The sequence below is a fragment of the Tinamus guttatus genome, unplaced genomic scaffold (assembly GCF_059628265.1).
Source record: "Tinamus guttatus ecotype Peru unplaced genomic scaffold, ASM5962826v1 Tinamus_guttatus_pri_ptg000018l, whole genome shotgun sequence".
NCBI classification, from domain to species: Eukaryota; Metazoa; Chordata; class Aves; order Tinamiformes; family Tinamidae; genus Tinamus; species Tinamus guttatus.
In genome coordinates this window covers 302477-328484 of record NW_028288552.1, presented here as the reverse complement: position 1 = coordinate 328484, position 26008 = coordinate 302477, and the positions used below count along the sequence as shown (strand labels likewise).

The window sequence follows — 26008 nt, the reverse complement described above, 5'->3', positions numbered from 1 at the left end:
GAAACACACACAGTGTGTTTCAGTGCTGAACACACTCTTTTTCTTGGTTTTGTTTAATAATAAAGCATTTCCAATTCCTAACTGCTCAGGACTTTTTCCTCTGCTAAACTGGGGACTTTTTCTGTGTGACTTCTTCATGTTGCTTACTGACAAGGGCCAGTGTTAGACTTGGCACCTAAGTACAGTACCCACTAGACAACGGAGTCTAGATTCCTTCTTATGTTCTGACATTCTCAGGTCACTATAATTTTCTATACTTTCCAGGTTGTGTGACTGCATAGTTTTGCTTTTCTTCTTACATCATTATTTAGTTCTCATTATGATAACATTATGATAACATTATGATATCTTTATTTCGCTTTCCAGATTTATTCTCCCTGTTTTCTTTGTGAAAGCCTGTATTTCTGATTTCAAATATTCACGCTAGTGATGTAGATACCCAAAATATCTTCTAAATAGAGACTGAACTTAATGTTCTTCTCATTGTTCAGCGTTCTGACAAGTCTTTATCAAGCCCTATATTTTTCTACTCAATTTTTCAGCTTATTCTAACCAGCTGGTCTAACTTTTCTAATTGTGCTTTATCATGCTGTTTTAATCTTTCACCTCTATATTAAATCCAGTTTTCATTTTATACCTATTCATCATGAATCAGAATTTCTTTCACATCAAACTAAAATTTACATTACTTAAAAGCTTTCGAGGTAAATTCTTCCACTGGAAATCCAGGTTTGGGGGAGTGACAGTAGGAATTTTGCACTTCAAACAGTGGGATTTCATAATCTTTGAGAAGGGATAATCTTGTCCATTGCGTAGCCCATCCTGGCTGTAACAGGGAGCTGTGCACAGTGCAGCTATGAAAAGGGTGGTCAAAGAGGCAAAGCACAGACACCAGCATCATTAAATTTTGAGGCCACTTGTACATATGCTAGTCTCTGCCACACTTTTCAGGCTGTATGAAAGCCTTCTTCACTCAGGCAAGCAGTATTTAATCCCTTTAATTCAGTGGGATGGTCTTGAGGCCTGTGCCATCTGGGCCTCAGTGAGAAAAATGGGAATGTTACTGAAATGCAGCAGCCTTGCACATGTACTCTACATACAGCCAATGAAAAGATAATAAGACATGATCTGAGCAAAATTTTGCAGTTAACTTACTTCGAAAAAGCATTGTATATGCTGGGATTGTGAAAAGGGTTGAGAATAACCTTAGCGCTTGATGTTAAAGCAGAGAAATTTAGCTCATTCTAGATGGTAACAAGAAATTGCATTGGGAAGAGTTCTACCTCAGTGTTTAGATTTCATGGCCTTTTAGATGGAAACAGTGATGATAAACTGATAAAATAATATTGATTTCTTTCAGCATCTGTTCTTCAGTTAGTAATGCACTTAAGATACAGATAGGAAGTTTCTGTCCTGTGCTGTATCAAAAGTGCTGTATCGTTTCAGTGACTGAAATTCCAGCCAGAGTTCAGGAAATAACCTTATGAACCACTTCTCCTTTCTCTCCCTTAAAGCCACTGGCTATGCACATACATTATTCATGGTCAGATTTGTACTATTCCTTTCTTGTTTGTCCTGCTGTGTTCTGCTACCTGGAATGGTGTTTTGTAGAGGGGAGAAAACTGATAGAAATATAGCCACTTCTGGCACATAATTATGCTGGAAAACCAGAGTTTCTGCACGTTTTGCCTATGTGATGAAAATCAACCTAATCAATTCTTGCTATGTGTTGCCTATGTGACTGAATCACAGTTTTTCTGCCTTCTTAAAGTAGGCCACAGTTTGCCTTCTTTTCCATAATGTGGTTTATTTGTTATATTGATAATTACTAGTGAATTCACCTGCCAAGTAAACAATGAACTCAGTAATATAAACAAACTCAAAAATAATAAAGTCACTTAATTTTACTCTGTTTAATATTGGTAGCTTATCATTTTGTTGCAGTACAAATACTGTGACATTTTTCCTGATGAAAATTCTGTGCCTCTTGTAACTTCCAGGAGAGTTAAAATAACTCATTATTAAATAGTGAGAAAAAAAAAAAAAACTTGCAATCTTGAACTTAAGTATCTAAAGTTATACTTAATATTGTTAAATTGGTTCTTAACTTATTCACCCCATTTCTTGCTCATTAAAAAGCTCGGGATTCTTACTTTCAATTAAAAATTAATCAGGGGAGTAAAAAGATTTTACACAGATAAAAACTTCAAAAATATTTTTATGTGATTCTCCCTTGATTTATTTTTAACTTGTACATTCCTTTCTACATTAGGACTGTTGCATTTCAGAGACTTAGTTTGTCATGTTCTGTACGATACAGCTTATAATTAATGCTCTTAATAATGACTTACCGGTAGTAATCTTTAATTCTATATTCACACAGAAATCCTATTTAAACTAAGTGGGAGTTCCACTTGGTTAATCATGGCAAGATTTTTTGTTGTTGTTGTTAATTAACATGTTTTCATTTAGTGGATATTGGCTGAAAATAGTTTCACCTTACCCAAATATCATTTCCCAAGCTCCTGCTCTGTAGTATCTGCTAAGGGCACAAATGTTTGTTGTACCTGAATTGAAAGGGAAATCCTGGAAAGAACAGTTCTAACACTGAAGGACATGCACATGTTTCTCTGAGATTGCCTTTTGATTCTGTTTATGGGTATTCGAAGGAGTTCTTTTTTCAAAGGTTTTCAAAAGCTGATTTCAGAATTCAAGTAGTTGGAGAAGGAACTGAATTTTGATTTGTTGTACATTAGAAATGGTATGAATAACCTTTTTGGGCTAATTGAGTGACTGCTGAACAGAATATGTGGTGAACCAAGATTAGTTTAAATGCATGTCAAAAGGCAACTGAACTTACTCACTTCAGTACTGAAAGTACCAATTATGCTGTTTTCTTCTTCTTTTTTTTTTTTTTTGTAAGATTTCCAGTTAACTATGGAATACAGCAAAAAATAAGTGCTGGGGCCTTGCACACATAACTGCTCATTGAATGAATGCCTAGCTTCCCTTCTCCTTTGTATTAGATAATCATTAGAGTTGTGGTTGAAAGCATCTTTTCAGATTCAAACATGTACAACTATAGTTGAGAAAATCCTTCCTTAAAATGAGTTATACCAATTTTAAGCAAAAGATTACACTATATTTTTTCTTTTTTTTATGAATGATCACAGTAAGGTTTTCTTGCTGTAAATTCATTCTTTCTAATCTTGGGATGTAAGTAGAAGTGTATTGCTTTAAAAATATATCAATTTGTAGCTGATGTGCAATTACTGAAAGTAGAGAAAGAATCTGATTTTATGTGCAGGCAGTGAAATGGGGTAAACACAGTTAGCAGCTTGGGCAATCTGGAGAAAGGGGCAAGCAAGAGACAGGGAAGTTTTCCGATCCCATAAATAGCAAGGCACTAGCATGCTGGAGCTTGAATATGGCCAAACTCATTGTCATTTACAGACCTAAAATGTATTTGAAGGTAAAATAGACCAGATAGATAGATGCTGTTGACAACACTGATGTTCAGTATTTTTATAACTTTTTCATATAGTCAGTCTTGATGTCTCATTCCTGGTTTTACCAGAAATGTCACTTACTCCTGCCAGCTCCACAGTCTTCCCCTCTCCTATGAGAGCACATCATGGCCAGATCCTAAGCTAGCTCTGAACAATGTTGCTGCCTTGATCTCACAAAAACTGTTACGTGAAGCTCACCCTAAGAGTCTTACTTCGAAAGCTTCCTCCTCGCTGTCTTTATTCATTGTGAGACTGAGGGAAGGAATAGAAAGTAGCCCTCTTTCCACTCTTACTATATATACCCAACTTCTCAAAATACTTTTCTTGGGCTCAGGTTTGTTTTGTTTGTTTGCTTGCCGAAGCTGGAGCCATTCACAGTCTTGAATCAGGCAATCAGAAATACCTCCCTCAAGAAATTAGTCCTTATTTTGTGACTACCTCCCCATGGCACTGTATGCAACCTGCTTTTTTTTTTTTTTTCCTTCATTCTGGGTCATTCTTGTTATGCATGAGTGAAGAGTACGCAGTCTGGGGGCAATATAGCTAGGCACATTTTCTGTTCTCAATGAGGGAGAAACTCAGTAAAGTAATAAGCAGTGCTGTCATCTGCTGGTGAAATTGTTACCCACTTTCTGACAAACTAATCATGCTTTTCAGGCAAAGGGTTTCATGATTTTGGGGGGAAGTCTGTGAGGTTCCTTTGGCACAGAGTAACAGATCTGCATATTAGAAAAAGAAAAAAAATCATGTTTCTTTCTGAAATCAGTAAATCTTTTAAAGTTATTCTATTTTTGATAGAGTAGGATCACTGTATTAAATTGTTGTCTTTTTCTTTGTTAGCTTGTGCTGCCAAAGCATAAAGAAAAGTTCTGATTATTTGCAAAAAGAAACTACTTGTTTAATGATAATAAGAAGGAAAAGCAAAAAGATATAAACCTCATCTCAGACATATCAACATACTCACATGCTGAAGTACCAATTCCTCCTCTTATAGTTTTGTCATCAGTACTTTTTTCAGATATATTGATATCCACATCCTTACATATCCAAAAAATATATATTTCAGATCTAGCTTCTAGAATTGGTTTGCTTTCTATAACTGGACAGGTGTTGGTGCTAGCACTGCATCTCAAATGATAAAATATTTGCAGTCTCAGGAAATCATGAAAAATGAATAGCTAACTCTAAGCCACTTACTACTTCATGATCTTCCTTCATACTTCTTATGGGTTAGATGAGTGGACGGTGAAGTGGATTAACTGGCTAGATGGCAGAGCCCAGAGGGTGATGATAAGCGGTGCAGAGTCTAGTTGGAGGTCTGTAGTTAGCAGTGTCTCCCACGGGTCAGTCCTCGGTCCAGTCCTGTTCAGTTTATTCATCAATGACTTGGATGAAGGCACAGAGTGCTCCCTCAGCAAGTTTGCTGATGACACGAAACTGGGAGGAGTAGCTGATACCCCAGAGGGCTGCGCTGCCATCCAGAGGGACCTGGACAGACTGGACAGCTGGGTGGTGAAAAACCTCATGCAATTCAACAAGGCCAAGTGCAAGGTCCTGCAGCTGGGGAGGAATAACCCCAGACACCAGTACAGGCTGGGGACTGACCTTCCAGAGAGCAGCTCTGCAGAGAGGGACCTGGGTGTCATGGTGGACGACAAGTTGACCATGAGGCAGCAGTGTGCCCTCGTGGCCAAGAAGGCCAATGGGATCCTGGGGTGCATTAAGAAGAGCGTCTCCAGCAGGTCTAGGGAGGTGATCCTGCCCCTCTGCTGAGGCCTGGTGAGGCCACATCTCTGGAGTACTGTGTCCAGTTCTGGGCCCCACAGTACAAGAGGGATGTGGAGCTGCTGGAAAGAGTCCAGCGCAGGGCTACAAGGACGATCAGGGGACTGGAACATCTGCCCTATGAGGAGAGACTGAGAGAGCTGGGCCTGTTCAGGCTGGAGAAGAGAAGGCTGAGAGGGGAGGCAGTGAGGAGAATGGTTCTGGCCTCTTTTCAGTGGTGGCCAGAGACAAGAACTAGAGGTAATGGCCACACACTGAAGCATCAAAAGTTCCACAGGAACTTAAGGAAAAATTTATTGACGGTGAAGGTGACAGAGCACTGGAGCAGGTTCCCAAGAGGGGCTGTGGAGTCTCCTTCTGTGGAGATCTTCAAAACCCGCTTGGATGCAGTCCTGTGGCACATGCTCTAGGTGACCCTGTGTGTGCAGGGGGGTTGGACTAGATCACCTCTAGAGGTCCCTTCCAACCTTAAGGATTCTGTGATTTTATGATTCTTAAGGATGAATAATTTCTGAATTTTCTTAAGTGTAAATATGAGGTAGCTGTAAAAAAAAAAAAAGAAAAAAAAAACAGAATAAATCAGCATTTAAAACTATTCAGGAACTTACTAGAGTAGCTGATGCATTGATGATCTTTCTTCTTTAGGTTCATCTTAACTAAGATTCTGGCCAAATGGCTTTCTCATCCTAGCTAAGATTTTGGTCAAATGTCTTTCTCATTTATACATAAGGATAATGTAAATTACAGGTTCTCTCTAATATTACCTATTTTCTGGTCTTTTTCTAGCAATATCAAAATATACTATTTGGATCTTAATAACACAATCATCTTCTGAATATTTTAACCTGAAGTTAAATAGCTAGCTATGCTGATGTTAAAATATAACGTTTGTGGTGGCAGGCATTTTCATCATTGCTTAACCCCTATTGCTGGCCACAGAGATCCCTGAATCCTTCTCTCTGAAGTAGATTTTTGACATATGTTTTGTCTGAAACTTTTGATTCTTTGATTATACTACATCATTTTAGTTATGAGTTCCCCATATTGCCATTGCTATAATTTATAGAACTCCATATGATTTGTTGCAGTTGACAAATGCAGAAGAACTTTTAATGCCGCTATTTTTTTTCTGCTATAGTGATCAACAAATAGCTTCAGGGGAAGATTATTAGTAAAAGCTTTTTTAGCTAAAAAAGCAGATGATGTGGTTTTCATATTTATAAATGATTTTCCTAGAATATATGTTAAATATCTTTTTTTTTTCCAGTTTAATAGCATCTTATTACATGACCTAATTAGAATAACTCTGCAAAAAGGGAGAGATATTTAAGGAAACGTATTGAGACCTCTTAAACATACCTAACGGTAGAAAATTTTTCTTTCCATTCTTCAGATGCAATAGTCACATTCACCATCTTTTAATAATGTCAACAATAAAGAGAAACTGGAACAGTAAAGATTTATTATATTCACAGATCTCACGAATCAATGAGACCATGGACAAGGTCACTGTGCAGAGTCAAAGCAAGGATATTAGAGAGAGTTTCAAAATTTGATTGTGGTCCGTTGTTATGCTTGTGTGGCCCATTAACTGTAGTGGTTGGTTTTATTCGCAGTTTAGATTTTCATCTTAAATTCTAACTTAAATCAAAGGGATAGTTTTGTAAAAATACTTCCTGTAGCTTGCTTTGCTTAACTATAGGCTGTTTTTATATTGCAATGCTAAAAACTTGTAGCTTTTCTGCCAGCAATGGCCACAAAGTCATAGAGACGCATTGTTATTTTAAAACATGACAAGCTGGCCTTACGACCTTAGGGATCCTTTCTTCAGAAGTCAAGCTGGTGATGGATAAGGAGCCATCAGAGCTGTATGTATCTTAACTGCAGGAGTTCAATTAAGAAGCCAAGAGTGTCTCAGGTATACCAGTGCAAATAGAAGTGCTTGCTTTGATAATGCCTCTGTAGCTGTTCAGTGCAGGTAGTTGGCTTCCCCCAACTCATTTCTGATTGCACAAGGTTAGCACAGAGAAATATCTGAAAGGACTGAGCTCCATCAGTGCTCAGTGAGTGCTAGAGAATATCACAATGGGAAAATGCTGTCCAAATCATGACACCTGCACAGGAATTTTACAGGAAATGGCTAGTTATAAGATATAGCCTCTAATAGCCATATTCATGGGAGTTCTACTGCCTTCTTCCCCAAGAGAGAAATGCTGTTCTTCTGTTTAGATTGTACAGTGGAAGTTTTTCTTATCCATCACAATTTAACAAAAGCTCTTCTGCAGTACTTTTACTCCAAAATCCCACTTGCTTATTTCTTATGATTGTTAATTTTCTGGAGCACTACCTCTTTCGGTACATTTGGGCTTGTATCCTGATATATTTGCTGCAACACATAGGTGGGTTTCTTTGGAAATGCAAGCCTGAGGAAGATTTGGGGAGGTCCATTTCTTTTCTCTACGTTAGCCTCTGTCCTTGTCCTTTGTGGAATACTTACCTCAAAAGACTTTCTATTTTGAGAAATTGTCATCTTCTTAGGTAATCTCTGTTGATGTTTCACTATTCTATCACGATAAATCTATTCCTAATGTTTGGCCAAATTCATGCTTCTTTCAGTTTACTTATTCACCTTACAGAGAAATCTGTTGTTCAGCCTAAAGACTTGCAGTGTCTTACTATGTTCCCTCCCAGTCTTCTCTTCTAAATAATCCGCTCTGAAATTATCTGTGATCATGGATTTTACTGTACTCAGGCCTCACTCAGTTCTCATCTTGAAAGTCAGTGTTTCTACTGTAAACACTTTCTAGAGAACATGTCCCACTTCCAAATTCTGCTCTTGCAGACTGCTTCATGTCAGCAGAGCTCAGCAGAAACCCGTTTCATAAAGTTTTCCCAAGTGGAGCTATACTTGGAAAGAGAACTCATTCATGTAGTAGACTACAAGACTGAATTCTGCTTTAGGTCTTTGGTTTTCAAATTATTTGTAGTTAGAATGTGAAAGACACAAACTCACTTCCATTTTTCCAGATGGAGTAAAACTTGGGACAATGATATTATTGAGAAAGACATTTTCTAGCAAGGGTTTTCTAATTGAGGCATAAGATCTCATTTCTTAATTTTTGAATCTGGATATGCACTTCCTGAAAATAACAAAGTTAAAGGTTTTCTTTCATTCTCTGATGACAATGACAAGACCATTTTTGATTCCAATAGAAAGAGGTTTGAGCCAAAATATGAATCAAACAGTGAAATCCGTTTGGGCAAGGACATTGAAATGTGAGCTTCCAATATAGACAAACATTTTAGTGTGTCCTTATATGTAACCTTATTAAGGGAAACACTAAAGTTTGTATTTCACTGCGAGTACATGTTCAGTTGCAGGGACTTCAGAAGGAGTTAATCACAAAACTTATTGCTTTCCTAAATTCATATTTAACTTACAGGGGCACTCCTATGGTAAAAATAATGCTATAAATATTTTTACTTACCTCTTATTATTAGATTTTCTGTGTACTGTCCTGTTCTGTGCAGTGGCCTTCCTTTAATTTCAAATGCATATTATAGAAATATCAATTTTTAGTAAAAGGAAATATGCATTTTAAGTATTTTTCTGAAATATAGCAATAATTGAAAATGTTTTATTCTTTCTAAGAAAGTAGCAGAAATAATATGTAAATCTGTCTTAGAAGAAAATAGTTGTGAAATTAATATACTTTTAATAACCTTTATTATGGATACAATAGATAATATCATCGTTTTAATAATGTTTGGCAGCATGATGGAGCATTTTAGATTGCTTCCATCTTACCCCACATTTATAATTATCAGCTATTTTTGGACATTGAAATACCAAAATACAGAAGCAACAAACATTGTTGAAGACACAGCCTTTGTTAAAGTACTTTAAAATGTTCTTCTTTCTTTAGTCTTTTCACCCTTGGAAGAACATTCACAAGTTCTTGATGAATATAATGTCAAAGGCTAAACAAGATGAGAAATAGTGCATTAGAGTCAAATAAGAATTTTTTTAACTAACTTGAAAGCTGCTGTAAGGCATCAGCTAAACCAGCTATGAATTGCCAGATTGAATGTCTTTTGTTTTGTTTTCTCTCTTAATGCATATTAACAGAGAAAGTCTCATCTAGTCAGATCAAAGGACCAATAAAAATATTCATATTAAAAAATTAATTACTCTGTTTAACTTAACTAATTAATTGACATAATCACACATGCTTTTAGAAAGTGAACATTAAAGTGAACAGCCACATTATTTGGTGATAATTTTTAAAATAGAACAGAGCACATAATTACTAACTTAAATTGAAATTTCATTTTGTTATAAAATAATTTTATATATAAGCTTTTCTCAAATGCTTAATAGAGCAGGACAAATAAACAACTGATGTTAATTTATAATAGAATTTCAAAAAGACTATTTCATCACTAAACATGCTTTTTTTCACCCCTCAAATCTAGCTGAAATACCTCAGAAAAAGAACAGAAATAGTCTGTCTCATGACTATGTTTCTTATCTTAAAATAGAATTAGACTCTTTAGGTATTTATAGAACTTTTTAATAATTAAGAAATTCATGATTAGATGCTTATTTTCTGGTAGTGCACCTGAAAAGAACAAGAAGCAACTAACTCAAGCCGTTTTAGCAAGGCACTGTGAGGACTAATGATAAATAATGTAATCCCATCAGTGTGAGGAATTGTACTTCAAGCCCCATTAAAAACACTGGAAAAAAATTAACCTGTAATTTCAGTTGAAAACTGCAATGAAGTCTGCTGAGTTCTGTCTAGTATGACATGACCGTATTTAAAAATATTATTTTGTAGTGGTTTTATTTATTCGATTCAGTGTGATTTTTCATCAAATGAAAGCTCACTATTATGATACTCAATTCCCTCCCCTCTCTCTCTCCCACTCCGTCCCCAAAAAGTGTAAATTTTAAAGACACAAGGGATTATTAGACCACTCATTCTGATTTCTTTAAAATCATGGAATACTCTATGCTATTCAGTGATTATCCTGTTACTTAAATTCGAGTCGAAGGATGTGTTTGATAGTTTATAGTTTACCTTGGATTTGGCTAATGTATCTCTTCCAGAAAGTCATACATCTTCAGTTGAAGAAAAGAACTTTTTCTTTTGTTATTTCACTATCTATTCCCATAATTTCTTTGGTCAGCTTGCTAACATCTTTTTATGGCCAGGGATTCTCACCATGCTTTCTGTATTAGCTTTCACATTCAGCATACCCTGTAATCAAATCACCTCACAAATTTCAGTTTGACAGCAAGAACATAATGGAATTTCATTAAGCATCCACTAAAATAGCCTTTTTTGGACCTCAGTGACTTTTGTAGTTCCTTTCTGTACCCTTTCAAATTTTCAACAGTCTTTTAAAAATAGAAGTATTTTCAGTATTCTATTATTGGTCTCAAATGAGCCATAAAGGAGAGCAGAATCAAATCAGGCTTGCATTTGCTACTTCCATCTTCATGACATTTTCCCTTTCTAGGTACATCATCAACTGGACTCTTCTGATGAGTTATTATGACCTCAAACAACTTCTTCAGATTTGCTACTTCCACAGTTTATGCTATTGAGTTTTATGCATTATTTTATTCCGTATGTCTTCCTTCAGCAAATGTGGTTGTGTACTTGGTTGACTTAGAACACATTTTGTTTAGATGACATCACTACTCAATAGTATTTATTTTTATGTCTTTACTTTAGATTAGTTGTAAATCACTGATGAAAAGCTTGAATAATACAAAATCAAAGAGATCCTCTTATGATTCAGAGCCTTTACTGATTGCTTTCTTATGCATGTAGGTTAGCCAATTCTTAATCCTGCTAAAACACACTTTGTTGATATTATGCAGTGCTATATTTTTAATTAGAATATTGAATGATAGTCAAAAGACACACAAAAGTTGAAGTATATTTTGCCTACATCATTACCTTTGGCAACCTATCTTGAAATCTCATCAAAGAGCGGAAGTAGATTTGTTTGACAAGGCTTATTTTCCATAGAACTATGTTGACTAGCATTAATTATATTCCTATCTTTTAATAATTTATTAATTGAATGTCTTCTCAGCTTTTTCATTATTTTGCCCTGGATGATGTTGGGCTAACCACCCTCAGGGTACAGGGGCCACTTACTTGTCCTTTACAAAGCACCAGTACAACATTTAGCACTACTACTTATTGGAATATTGTTGACATTGTTGATGATTCATTGAGGTCCTGTGAATATAGTCTCATTTTCACCCTTAGCATACTGGGGATAATCCTAGATACTTTTTTTCTTGATGGAAAAATCTCATGCACAATTGTAGTAGTAAAATATTTAACAGTTGTGTAAACAAACTACTGCAGACCTAGTCATGACATTGTGAAATACATTAGAAAAGAAAGTAAAATTAATGTTAGTGTGGGAAAAGTTGTTACACAATTCTACCACAGTTTTACAACAACATCAGGATGTGTGCTCAGATTAGAAAGAGTAGTTGAAGAAGTTAGTTGGAATATACATCTGCAATTCTGAAAGGCAGTTAAGTTCTTATTCTCAAAACTGGTTTGCCAGTGGTATGTAAAATAGAAATAGATGTAGTCAGTTACATTTGCATGAGGTTCTGTTCTGGATTACAAAATCCCTCTCAAAGTGTTGATTTCTGTTCTGGTTTTGCTCTGCTTGAATTTGAGGTCAGGCTGGATGCTTTCAGTTCCCTGAACGACTAACGCTTCTGGTTCTGATTTGGCTCTAATTTTACCATGATTAAGCAAGCAAAATCAGTGACAAAAAGGTGTCTGGAAAGGGCAGATAATGTCTTTACTGTTGGATTTTTTTTCTATCCTTTCCTTTTTCCTTTTTCTCTTCCTATTTTCCTTTTTGCTATCCTGTTCTCAAATAATCTCAAATTTGGCGTTAAAGTATATGACTGTGGGAGCTGCAAGAGAATGTCTAGAAGGAGAACCTGCACTCCTCCCACACAGATTTCAAAAGAGTCAAAAGAGAAGATTATGATTTCAACAACACTTCACACCAAGATTAGCACCACTGACTTTCCTGGGAGTTAACATGCTTGCACAATCAGAAGACAGAGTTAACTTCAGGGCTGTGTCTGAGAGTTTCTCTGTCTCTGGAGCTGAGGAAGATCGGGATCAACATCAGAGGCCTGATTCAAAAAAGTTTTAATGATTTCTTACCTGAAAAGTCTCAGACTGCAGAGATTTAAGACATTCATCTGAGAATTTCATATAGCCTGTGACAAGATGTTCTCACAGACCATGAGAAATCCTCAGATGATAAGAGTTTAGAAAAGTGGTCTCACAGTGATACAGGATGATACTCTACTTAGCTTCATGGGTGAAATGGAATACCTTAATTTTTTTTTTTATTGGCTGTGTGTGGAAGGGATCTTTTTTGATGGATCTTAAATATGCACATGAATAAGGGCTTCATGAAGCTTAGTGCATGTAGATCTGGACTGTTTTGTCCATGTTTGGTCAGCATCTAAAGCATGTAGACATATTGTGAGATTGAGGGTGGAGCAACAGCTGACTAGTGACTTGAGAATACAAGTCATGGTAGAATAATATATTAAGGTACTGGAAGATCTTTATATATTTAACCTCTAATTCAACCTCTAAATTGTGTTATTTTGGGGTTGCCTTTTTATCTTCTCGTCCAGATCTCACATTTTACAGTTACTTTTACAGATCTTTTATTTAAGTAAGTGAAAATAAAAGTAAATATACTAAAGAGACCTTTATTTTGCACATTTTGTGTAAATATCTTTATATACATACGTAATCTCACTCGATATGGTAATCTCAATAAACTGCAGTGATTACTTGCATTTCAGAATGACCTTCTAGCTCCTTTATTTTTTCATGTTTATTTCCCTGACCTGTTGAACTGAATATTTAAATATCATTTTTTCTCCAGACTTCCAAAAGATTGTCCAGAGTTTCAACATTGGGACTATCGGTTGCAATTTATCTTATTTTCTCCATTTTTTTTTGTTTTTGTTTTGTTTCATCTAGTACTGAATAAAATACATTTAAGTTGTAAATGGCCTCTGGAGGTCATCTAGTCCGAATGTCTGCTTGAGGAAAAGTTAGCATCAAAGTTAGATTGCTTGGTGCCTTGTCCAGGCAAGTTTTGAAATCTGCAAGGATGGACATGGATGCAAGGATGCCTCTCTGAGCAATCTGCTCCACTGCTTAACCACTCTTATTACATGGTTAAAATAAAGGTCAGAGTCAAAACCTGATGTTTGTAATTATGGAAATATTTAAAAGAGTTTATTTCATTTTAAACTTTCAAAAAACCTAAATGAAACTTAATATTGCTGATATAAGTTAATACAAATCATCTGGCTTCCCACTGGAGAATAAACAAATCAAACTGTGGTAACTGACAGATCACTATCAGATTTCATAAAATTATTAAATTTTGAGCTTCCTTTCCTATTTCTCATATGTTGCATAGGCAGTTTTATCTGTCATTTTTTATTTTTCAGAGTTTGACTTTGCAGTCTTAGTATTCCTTTAGCATAATAAGACTTCCTTTCTGCTAGTTATTATATATTTCAGTATGATTATAAAAATAAGAGTGCAGCTCTGTTTTGACTTTCTGAAGTGCTGTAGAGGAACACAGGACTGTAACTTTAGGTAGTTTCTTTCTGGAATCATGCCTTAGATCCTGTTTTAACCCCAACAGTTTTGCTTTACATTGACTATGATTTGTGCAGTAAAGGAATTGGAGATATTTGCAAAAGAGAAGCAACCCATCCCATTAGAAAAACTTCAAATTCCAGCTTTAATTTTTTTTCCTGTTTGTGGCAGAACAGTACTGACACTATCTAAGCACTGAAGAAGATCACTTGGGGGAAGTAAGCTTGATTTTTGGCTTAGTGATTAGCAGATTTTCTTTCATGGCCCCCCTCTGGAGGGATGCTGCAATGGTGTTTTGCAATAATTCTTTGCCCTGGACTGTCAGCTTCTTTTAAGAAAAAAAATAGCGAAAATGAAATGTAGCAGTTGTGCGTATAGCCTTGACGCTGACCTCAACTTCCATTTATTACCCTGAAAGAAGATAAGCTTACAAAGCTGTTGATTTGGATGTTCTGTATTTCAGGAAAGAGATCTTTATCAATTTAGGCTGTGTAAGGATTTGGATAGTAGTTACTTTTGATTCAGTGGCACTAGAATTCAGTGCAAACATGAAATACATGTCCATGTTTCTGAAACAGCAACAGAAAACAATGATGTACAGCACATCTTTACTTTGGCCTATAATGGGATTTTCTTCCCCCCCACCCCGCCCTTGCATTTGACCCACAGGTAGATCAATACTTTTCTAATTTGGCATGCTGTAGATTTTATGTTTGAATTCTAATTTAAGAAAACACTCATTGAAACTGAGAGAATAAGTACATGCCTAAGCATCTGAACAATTTAGGATGAATTTCCACGTATCCTTGCACATGATAAATCAGAGCCTAAATTAACAAGGCATTAAATGTATTTGAAAACTAACACAAATGCATTCTAAAACTAACACTTTTGTCAGTTAAGACAAATAATACCACAACTTAAATAAATACAAGATATACATATAGTCTTTAAAACCCTAAATGTGATGCATAGCTTCCTAATATAAAGCATGTGAATGTCTAAACAGTGCATTTAGGATTTTGTAGCAATATTTTAATGGAATGTTATTTAATAACTCTAAGGCTTACATCAAAATAATTAATGTTATATTCATTATTGCATGGCTTAATCTCTTTTACATGACTAGAAAATTAGTTTAAAGAGTCATAATTAAAATAATTCTAGACATGACACAATAATACAATTAAAAATAGAGTAAGTACTCCAATATTGTACAAAAATATAGTTTATTTAAGTGCAAATCCTTTTATAGGCTATTTATCTCTGCTTATGTATGTTAAGGGAATTAAAAAGAAGTTTGCTTAAATGGACTGTTTTTTTCAGAGAAAATAAGGACTACAAAGCAAGCCTTGCCATTATTTAACTAATATTAATCATACTTAGAGGCCACTTGAGAAAAATTTATTGCAAGAAACCTATGACTAGGCGTGCCATAGCAAAAACAGAAAGCCACAGGGCTGAAATGACAGTCCGATTTGTTTTTTTTTGTATGTGGTGTTTCTCTCGCAGTCAAATAGCAGGAGGTGATCTGAAATGGGAGTTGTTTGGAGCAGCAACTGTCAATCTCTGCTATTAAAGAATGGCCTAAAGTCTTACTCAATTAGCCATTTTGATATGACCATTCAGCTTATAAAGTCCTTCCAACTTAAAAAGTGATCTGTCCTCAAGAGGTGATTCAAGGAGATTGCATAATAGTGAGGAATCATCACCTTATTTAACACACTGTTCTTATAAGGTGATATAAATGTGTTTTTTAGGTATGGTGAATGCCTGTTGCTGTTTATGTCACTCGAAGATGATCGAGTTATGTTTTTCTTTATAATTTTGTTCACTGTTGCAAGTATAAAAAGGTATTTCTTTGTGCTATTTATTTTTGAGTGCATATATGCTTATGGATTTGGTTGGAGTGGTCAGTGATTTCATCAGAGATAAGACTAGATTGAGAAAAAAAGCACGTAACACTTTTGATCTTTCCTCGAGATTGTGTTTATGTTTGCAATGGTATTTTCATTTGATAATTATTCTGAAGCTTTATTCGTCTGTGTTACAGGAAAATAGTAAACAAAAAAGAAATGCCTAAGGGTTCAAAAGTCAAAAAAAAGAAAAAAGAGAGAGATTCATAGTAATTCCATACAACAAATATAAAAGATGAATCTGTTCTTTCAAAATTCTTTAGGCGAGTGTGTGATTAAATGCTGTATCTGGAACTTTAGTGACTATTTCCATTTCTTCACAGGTACAAACACACTTGGAAAATCAGTCTAGATACCATATACAGCAAAGCCAGAGGCACCAGGTGAAACAGTACCTGACCCTCGACACCAAGCTGTCCAGCCAAACACTCTCCCTGTCCCACTCCCACACAATCCAGCCTGCAGGAGTTGCCTCCTTGTTAAGGAATGGACATATGCCTCCCATCAGTGACCTTGGCACCCCGGAAAGCCCAGTTACCAAGCTGTTGGCCCTTGGAGGAGAACACGAAAATGCGGTAGGGATGAGCTGGCAAAAGGAATGGGGAAATGGGTGGGAACTGCCTACTTTTAGAAGTGTGTTGTATGACCCTTCTGGCATTAACTGTGGGCAAGAGATGACTTTTTTTCACTTTTGTGGGGACTACAGAACCACCTCCTGCTCCCTGAATCCTTCTGGATTGCATGGGTGATTGCCTTAAATGTCATGTGAGTAGCTTGTTGCATGATCAGGTGTCTAAATTACTGCCTGTTTAAATGTACTGATGCATCTTTTTAACTATGTCGTATATTTCTGTACATTTTCTGAACATGTACATTGAAATGCAAACCCTTTTTTTCCAGACGAGAGTTATTTCTTTCTGAAAGTATTATCCTATCTGCATAACAAAGTTAAATACTGATTACTTTAAAGATGTAACTGAAAGAATCATTAATTCATTTTTCAGTTAGCTGATATATTTATATATGGGTTATCTTGGGTAAATTGGCATAGATCTGCTAACTTTAGTGCCACCATTGATTTTAATAAAGGGACAGCTATTATGCTATGTCAAATTCTCAGTCAGTGTGAGATGTAGATCATTATGGCCTTTAATACTTCAATAGATTTCAAGACAGAATGCTTATTAGGTAAAAGGGGAAATTCTACAGAAATAAGAGATGGAGATACCATATGATACCTTAGGCTTTAACAGAACAGGAGAGTCTTACAAACACTATGTGACCCAACATAAGCATTTGGATGCTATGCTGCTAAATTAGAGGGAACCGAAAAAAATAAAGCCAACGTTCACTGAAGAGCTCATCTGGGGCCACTCCATTTCTTCAATAGGAAGCTGGCATTTTATGTCAGATATATGAATTATTGGAGCCACTGCTCTGCAGAAACTCTTTTAGATAGCTTTTGTGGAGGCAAGTGCAGCATGTCGAGGATTATTCCTAGGCACTAAGGGTGTCTGGCCAGGAACAGCCTGTGCCCACGCTGTCACGCTTCTCTGTCCTCTAGGAAAAGAAGGCTATGGCCTATGGCTCCATCCTGAATAGTGCCTGGCGATATTTGGGAGTGTGACAACTGGCACAAGATAAAATCCATGTCGTGACCATTCTGATAATTTAAACAATCTGGTTCCAGAGTTTCAAAAAGCTCCCTGATACTGTACAACTTGCTAGTACAGATGCACTCTATGGTTTGGTGTGGGCTATGTGTACATCAGTAAGCAAAACACAGTCTAATTCATATTGCTTGATTGTTGAGACATTCTCTGCCATCCTTTGGCCCAGGCAGCTGTCTCCTGCATAAGTCTCAGCACAGTTCATGGGATAGTGCATACCCTGTTTCTAGCAGAGGAAGAGGAATGTCAATATGGGCTGTGGTGTGCCAGTAGGATCAAGAGTGTGCAGCATGTGGTCCTCCTCCTGTGAGTTCTCTGTGGCCTATGATACAAAATCATTTCATAGGATCTTCTACATTTCCTTCACCTAGAGCTCTTTTGATTGAGATCTGCTTGGAAACCCTCGGAGCTCAAGTGAGTTAACAGTGTTAACGCTGTTAACGGTGGCTGGTTCATTATCTGATCTCTTTTTTAAAAGGTTATTTTGTGAAGGGAATCAGACCAAAATTATCAGTAAAAACTCATAGTGAACCTTTTCCAAATTATATCTGTCTATTTATCTATCTGGAAAGTATACTTCAGCGGTTTGTGATTCAAACTATGACAAAAAAAACCCAAAAAACAAAAACAAAAATAGAAGACTGCTTAGAAAATTATCCTGTATACATCAAAAGAGAAATCCCTAAATTTTATTATTCCAAACACAACACAAAGTTCTGCCGTCTGAATCCTGAGAGCAGAATATAACACCAAATCTTGAGTGGTTCATGCTCTTGCAGAAGCACACATTTCTTCCAGCCTTCCTGTTCCAGTAAAACAATACCCTGTGGATATGGCATATCTGCTGAAGGTGGTGGATCGTAGTTACAGCTAAGCAGTATACTCCTCTCATCTGATCTAAATGTTGCAATAAAGGGTTAAAAAAATATGAACAGGTTGTTAATGTTTGGGCAGAAATGGCTGATTTGCTAAACCATAAAAAATGTTTTCTCCAGTAATATGAAATATGAATACCCTATAAAAGTGCCTGAATTATTTGAATTTTAAGATGTAAACTTTTGAAATTCAGTTTTATTGATGCAGTATATGCTCAGGATTATTTCCTCTGTATTTTCAGAATAATATTATCTGTATTATTATTAATAATGATTAGTTTAAAATATTATTTTATTAGATGGAAGAGGTTATTGATGACATAATCAATATGGAATCAAGTTTTAATGATGAAGGGATAGGTTGCTCTGAAGCTCCTCTACTAATGCAAAGAACTGTAAGTATTTTGTGGAACTTGGTCTTGCTTGGTTTATAACAAAGAATTTCATTAAGTGATTCAATTATACGTTATACTTCAGAAGCTAAAGAAGTAATATCAGTGGATTTATTCTCCTTTCTCTTGAGTTACTTGTTATTTATTAAAAAGGATTCTAATGTAGTGGGATACATACATTTTAGCTGGTCTGAATCACATATTTTAGCCCAGCTCCAGGTCCAGTGTGTAGGTGCCTGGAAGTAATAATTTTGTGGCAGGAATATGGATATAAAGATTCTCCAGACCCATGAAGGTCTTTTAAAGTCTTTCTTTGAGATCCCCCTGTCTTATCTCAAAAAAAAAAAAAAAAAAAAAAATCTCATGTAGCAGTAGGTATTTTCTTTGGTGTGTTATATTGAAGTAAGGATGGCTCTTTTTGTTGGCTTTCATAAAGACACGTTGCACATATGTTGAATAATTGTAAAGGTGAGAAATATAACTTTTCAGATGAAGTGCCTCATTGAAATAATGGTAACAGAACACTGTAATTGTGTCATCTCTTTTTGTAAAGGAATGACAAAAATATAACAGTGTACTTAAATTTTCATGTATGATACATGTTTTTCAGAGATAGTGTAGACCTTTTATGGACAAAACAACTTATTACTTGGTAAAATAACATCCGCCAAATAACCTTAGTGCAACATACTTCATAGAGGAGATGTTCTCTGGCCTCCCAGTCCTTATTTTTTTGGGAACATTTTTCCACAGATTTTGTTCTCAAGGCCCTAATTTGTTTATTCATGAAGGCAAACTTCATCCTGGGGAAGGCAGAAGTGTTTTCCACAGTCTTTGGCAATCTACAGAACTAATTTTGGAATACATAGCTAAATGCTTTTCTTAATCAGCTACTAGAGGAGTATCTTTTTTTTCTGACTACAGAGCACCACTGTCTACAGGGCAGTGATGATGCCTTTAGCAGATGATGCTTGTACATCGCTGTGTTATCCACCACAAGGTGCAGAGTGGCAATTAATAATTAACATGAATGCCTGGCCATCTGTATGCCAGTTACAAAACCAATATAGTCAGTAATAATATAATCAGTTTTATTTATACATACCTAAATGCAGAACATACCAAGGAAATGTTCCTAGGATGTGAATTAATAATTTTCCTTAAATTAACTCGAGGCAGGGAGGATCCATTCTGCTGTGGTATGGCATGATGGTGATGGGAAGCAGGAATTCTCTGGTTTGGATTGGACTCATACTCCCTCAAAACCTTTTAAAAATGGATGATATTAATCTTTTCTGATTCTGGACTTAGACTTTATCTTCAGCCATGAAGGACATATGTGAAATGCATTGAATGCTCTGTTGTTTAAGAGCAAGGTAATAATGACTTTTAGGCCCAAGTTGTATCCTATTTGAAAGAGTTGAGACTCTTATAGTGCCTCTGGGTTGGAAAATGTTACATACTCTTTTTCTTATGCTAAAAAGTTCCCAGACTCCTAGCTAAACTATGAAAATAAAGTGTTTTCTAAAATTGCCAACTGCAATATTGTGGCAAAATGAAGCCTGCTCTCGACAGGGCCTGTGAACTGTACCAGTGTGTAAAGAAGTCCAGCAACCTTTCTGTTTCTTCCATTTTCTCTTTTGGCAACCTATACTCCAAAAAAAAAAAAAAAAAAAAAAAAGACCATATGGTGGTGAATTCAGGTGTTTGACTATGCGCATATGGCTTATGACTCATTATTTTGTCCCACCGTCCCTCAAAACATCCTCCTGGGTAAGCTCTGGAAGTGTGGGATAGATGAGTGGACAGTGAGGTGGATTAGAAATTGGCTGGATTGCAGAGCTCAGAGGGTGGAACAGGCTGCCAAGAGATGCTGTGGAGTCTCCTTCTCTGGAGATCTTCAAAACCCTCTTGGATGCAGTCCTGTGCCACGTGCTCTAGGTGATCCTGCATGTGCAGGGGGGTTGGACTAGATGACCTCTAGAGGTCCCTTCCAACCTTGAGGATTCTATGATTCTGTGGTTCTATGCCTCTGAGAAAAGGAATGTTGGTTCTGTTGTCCTTAAACAGTCTTATACAAAGATTCATATCAGCTCTTCAATCTTTCTGCAAAAGCTTTGCTATGATATCAGCTATCAGCATAATGTGAGAACACAAACAAGACCAAAGAGCCCCTAAGGCTGTGTGACTCAGCAGTTCATTCCTCCTTATCCTGGGCAATGTCGAAGTAGTCCTCAGGTCATGTCTTAGCTTTTTCTTTCCTTGGAATTTTCTTGAATTTCCCTGGACTGTGCATAATCTGTAAAATTATGAAAAAAATCTGAATCTCCTGGTTTTCTGAATATGTATCAGGTTGATCTTTTCATTAAACTGGTTGCTTGACCAAGTCCAAACTCATGAAGCAATTTGCTTTTCTAATTTTTCTCGGTAGATGGTGGGTAATATTAGGGATTTTGTGAGGCTAACCATTGTGTGTTGTTATGAACTAATGTTTACCTTAGTTAAATGCACCCTTGTACCATTTTAATGGGCACATTAAATGAGGACATAGAATTCTATGAGACTACTCATGTGAATAATTGCCCAGAGTTTCACTGTTTGACCTTGAATTAATGAATTACAGCCATTTATTTAGTAGAATCATAAGTGAAAACAAGAACATCCCTCCATCTCCCATTAAAATCAGCACATCTACGAAAGAGCACATTTTCCTCCTTTTACTGTGTTTGGCCTGAAATTCATAATTTCATAAAACTTTCTGTCAGTATGCAGTAACATAAGAATCACTCAAAACAAGGTGACTGTATTCCGCTTGCTCTTAATATTGCCCTAATACTAGAAACCAACTTTTAATCACTTTTTAGAAGCTAGATTCAAACATAGGCCTTGGTCCTTGTTATATGCAAGGTGTTTTGATTCTGCTGAAAATGTTTGTAGGCTCTACCTGCATCTCTGTCCAGGAAATACTGTCAAAAAACATAACTATTCTTATGATCTAGAGCTAGATGAAAGATGTTTTACTGTTGACAAGACAATAAAAGGGTATGAAACCTATATATTAATCATATATATATATAAAACATTTTTATATAATTTACAATTTAATTTGTATAAGTAATTGATTACATATGTATATATGTAAAAATTATAATCTCAACTTTATGGGGCCAACTCAAGTGTGGATCCCACATCTAAAATTCTGATTTTCTCATCTCTGTTGATAAAGTTTAGCAATTAATAAAGCAAACTTGAAGATAATATAGAACAAGACCATTTTAAAGTCATTGTCCTTATTGTAATAACTTAGTCTTATGAAACCATTTACTAATAGCATAATATTTAACCATATTATAAGAAATCCGTTTGTGTTCTGAGTATTATATTAAGATCAACAAATGAATTAGTGCTTTTCCTGACCTCACAGAAATCATTGAAAAACTTCCATTTGTAATGAAAGTATGCCAGATATGGTGACAGACATTTAGAAGGTATAGATATTTTATCAAACTTCGACTCTTATTCAGAACCCTCACAGTTTTTCAACATTCTGTGATGGATTTTAAATACATTAACTTCTAAATGTTCATAACATATGAAATGTGCAGGTCTGCTCATCTAACGGATGTGGACCTGCTGGAGAGAGTCCAGCGCTGGGCTACGAGGATGATCAGGGGCCTGGAACATCTGCCCTGTGAGGAGAGGCTGAGGGAGCTGGGGCTGTTCAGCCTGGAGAAGAGAAAGCTGAGAGGGGATCTGATCAGTGTCTATAAGTACCTCAAGGGAGTGAGGAGGATGGTGCTGGCCTCTTTTCAGTGGTCGCCACCGACAGAACTAGAGGTAATGGCCACAAACTGAAACACCAAAGGTCCACAGGAATTTAAGGAAAAATTTCTTGACAGTGAGGGTGACAGAGGCCTGGAACAGGCTGCCCAGAGAGGTTGTGGAGTCTCCTTCTCTGGAGATCTTCAAAACCCGCTTGGACGCAGTCCTGTGCCACGTGCTGTAGGTGACCCTGCGTGTGCAGGGGGGTTGGACTAGATGACCTCTAGAGGTCACTTCCAACCTTAAGCATTCTGTGATTCTATGATTCTGTGATATTACATCATCACTGGTAGTTTAGTACAAGTTCTATAAAGCTGAGGTTCCTTTTAATATCTGAAGAAGGGAGGTATGAAAAAAGTGGCAAGGAAGATCTGCAGGGAATCAGCTACACTACAGCCAGTGAAAGGAGCCAGAAAAGAGCAGAGTTAAAAAAAAAAAAAGTTTTATATGTTTTTCAAGTTTGGAACTGACAGTGTGTAACCTAGTCAAACCTTTAGTTGTAACTACCTACTTGTTGTGTTAATACATGAATATAGTCCTATAGAGTGCAGGACACCATAAAACTCTGAAATTTAGCAGTGATCTTTTGCGAAGAAGATATTGGCATTTCACTGGGGCCTTTATTCAGAAATGACTACTGTAGCTCAGCAAATCACTGAGCGGCTACTAGAATAATGATGTCCTCCATTTGACATGGGGTCTGCTAAAACTTATATCAAAAGCATTAGAAGATCGATTATTTTGGAATGAGAATAAAATAAGAGAACTTTAACTCTCCGCAAGGATGCAGCCTTCTCCTGCATACTGCTGGCTGTGACAGGGCACAAAACAAGAATTCAATGTTTTGACCATTTCCAAAGATTCTGGATTGTTTTTTGTTCTTCAACTTCTGTTCAATACCTTCAGAGTTTTCCTACTGAATCTGGAGGCAAGAGGCTCTGCAGCCATTAGACACTCGGTGGTGACCTCTCATCCTGGTTGTAAGAGCAGTGCAGAGTGATGTTTGAGACAGAGCACTGCCATAAACGAGGACTTGCCAGATCCCTAGCAAAGGAACCACCAGTGACCTTTTGGATCAGGTGGAATCACTGTTCATAGCCCAGTAGATATGGAAGAAAAAAACAAAGAAAATGAAAAGGTTTGCTTCAAACTGTTAGGAGAAAAAAGAAGGTAATTTCATGGAAAAACATTTAGCTGATTTTTACCTTTCTGATGCCAAACAGACACCTTTCTGTGTTGATTTATTCATAATACAGAATGTTTTTTTTTTTCTGTAAATATTCAATGAAGGAGCTTGCCATGTCTCCTACAAACTATACCTTCTAACCATCAGGAAGCACAGTATGAATACATGCACCATACATATCATATAGGGACTAGAATACCCTTGGTAGTATAGCCAAAGGTGGGAAAATAGCTGTTGAAATAAATTCTTCAAAAAATATCTGCAAAAGGTTTTCAAAATTATTCTGCAAAGGAAAGAAATAGCCAGATCTGAAGGAACATTACCTGTTCCAACAGCTGCAGCTCCAGCTACAGAAATCGTGATAGTGTCATATAATTCCAGAAATTCAGAGTTGTCACAAGCAATGAGTTTATTACAGGGAGCTTTGTTTAGTTGAGAACTTTGGCAAATTTCTTCATTTCTTCTTTGAGTCTCACCCGATGTATTTGGCATTTGTATGCTGAGAAAACAAACGACTAAAAATGTTATTTTTATTTGCACCAGTTTAAAGAAAATGTACCTCAGTTGAAATTCAGTTTTATTATTGATTAGGCAATACTTACACGACATTAGGTTATTATATTGAATACTAACATTCAGTGTAAAGCAAGTGTTACCCAACTTATATTATCGACAAAGTGCAGGCAGGTTCTCCCTCAGTTCCCAGCCTGTGCTTGTAAGGAGAGCTGCTCCCAGTTGCTGCCCCACTAGTTCCACTAGCTTCCGTATTTGCTCATCTGTGACCAGCCAGGTGGGAGGACTGTGAGCTGGAGGATTTGCTAACAGACAGGGAGAGCAAAAGGATCTGGGCATTCTCAGAGACAGAGGTTTCATTAGCGCAGAAAGAGATGAGACTCAAAGGGCAGCGTGATGGGAAGAGAAGCAGCCCAGCAGCTAGCACAGGATGCTGAAGCACCACACTGCAGTCCAGCACCTTTTCAGGGGTCCTGCAAAGTCTCACTGCTCCACTTACATTACTGTATACATTCCCAGTGCACTATTTCACTAAGATAGGTAGCTACAATCTGTTACCACGCCAGTTCAGAGTCAAGTCTATCAGGACTACTTCACCTCTGTTATTCTCACAAGAAAGCAGCTAATGAAATTCTCAGTTGACTGGTGACTTACTTTTGTTTGTCAGCAACTTTGGCATTTGAAACAATCTTGATTTCAAGAGGCATGGATGAGAGAACAGGATAGATCTTTTCCATCTGCAGTTTTTAAGATCCTATTAACTACAGTGGGTATAAAGTTCTCATTAAATCTGTTAGCACCACATTTGATTTTATGCAGACAGTATTTATTGATAAAAGCAAAATGGCTTTCTGTCTGGAAAAATCTTACTGCTATTACAAGGTCTCTGAGGTCACCGTTTCTCATCATGCCATTAATAATTTGTATTTGTATTAATTATTTGTCAAGTACTGATAGCTACCATTTGGTATTTGGATGGATTGCAAAAATTGCTGTCTGTCCCACTTCCAGAAATCATACAGAAAAAAAAAAATCAAGTAGATATCCTCCTAAGTATTTTATTTAATGATTGCTATGATTATTCAGTCATGAAGTAGGAGTAAATTCCATCAGGGGTACATATGGTATTGCTGATCTGGACAGCCCCCTGCTACAAATTCATATGAGTTTGTTTTATTCAGTGAATAGTGATGTCATATGGCAATTTTGTAAAGTTTATAAAAACTGCTAAGGTTTAAAACCACTCCAGAGAGAAGCAGTGTAAATATTAACAATCTCATTTGCTTAGGTTGGGTAACTTGAGAAAACTGCACAACATCAATGAAAATGCTTTGTCAATCACATTCTGCACTAGATTAGTCTTAAAGTCCAAGGAAGAATCAAAGTTCACCTGGGTATATAAGCTTTTGCCTAGCACTCCCTGATACTGTTTACAAGTTTAATGAAAAAGAAAAAATGAAGGAAAAAGAACAATCTGTAGCTATTGTGGAAATAATAGACTCCTCAAAAATAAAACTGGTGAGCAAATATTTTCTTTGTCTTTCTTCAATAGTATAAAGGTGTGCACTATATTTTGATCATGAGTTGCTAATTTCTGGATTAGTAAAATAAGGTACTAGGTAGAAAATTGAACTTTTCAGCTGC

At 36.4% G+C, this 26008-nt stretch overlaps 1 protein-coding gene across 2 annotated transcripts in view; it reads left to right on the top strand.

Moving 5' to 3' along the window:
- Positions 1–16316: 16316 nt before the first annotated feature.
- The window catches only part of TFEC (transcription factor EC), a 30325-nt gene continuing 20633 nt past the window's right edge, over positions 16317–26008 (top strand). Inside the window, exons 1-2 of one of the 2 annotated variants that reach the window (XM_088523701.1) lie at positions 16317–16481; positions 18751–18846. In XM_088523701.1, coding sequence (XP_088379827.1) covers positions 16401–16481; positions 18751–18846 — 177 coding nt within the window. In that variant the 5' untranslated portion in view covers positions 16317–16400. The remainder of the gene's footprint in view (positions 16482–18750; positions 18847–26008) is intronic. The other variant, XM_088523695.1, reaches the window with a different exon arrangement.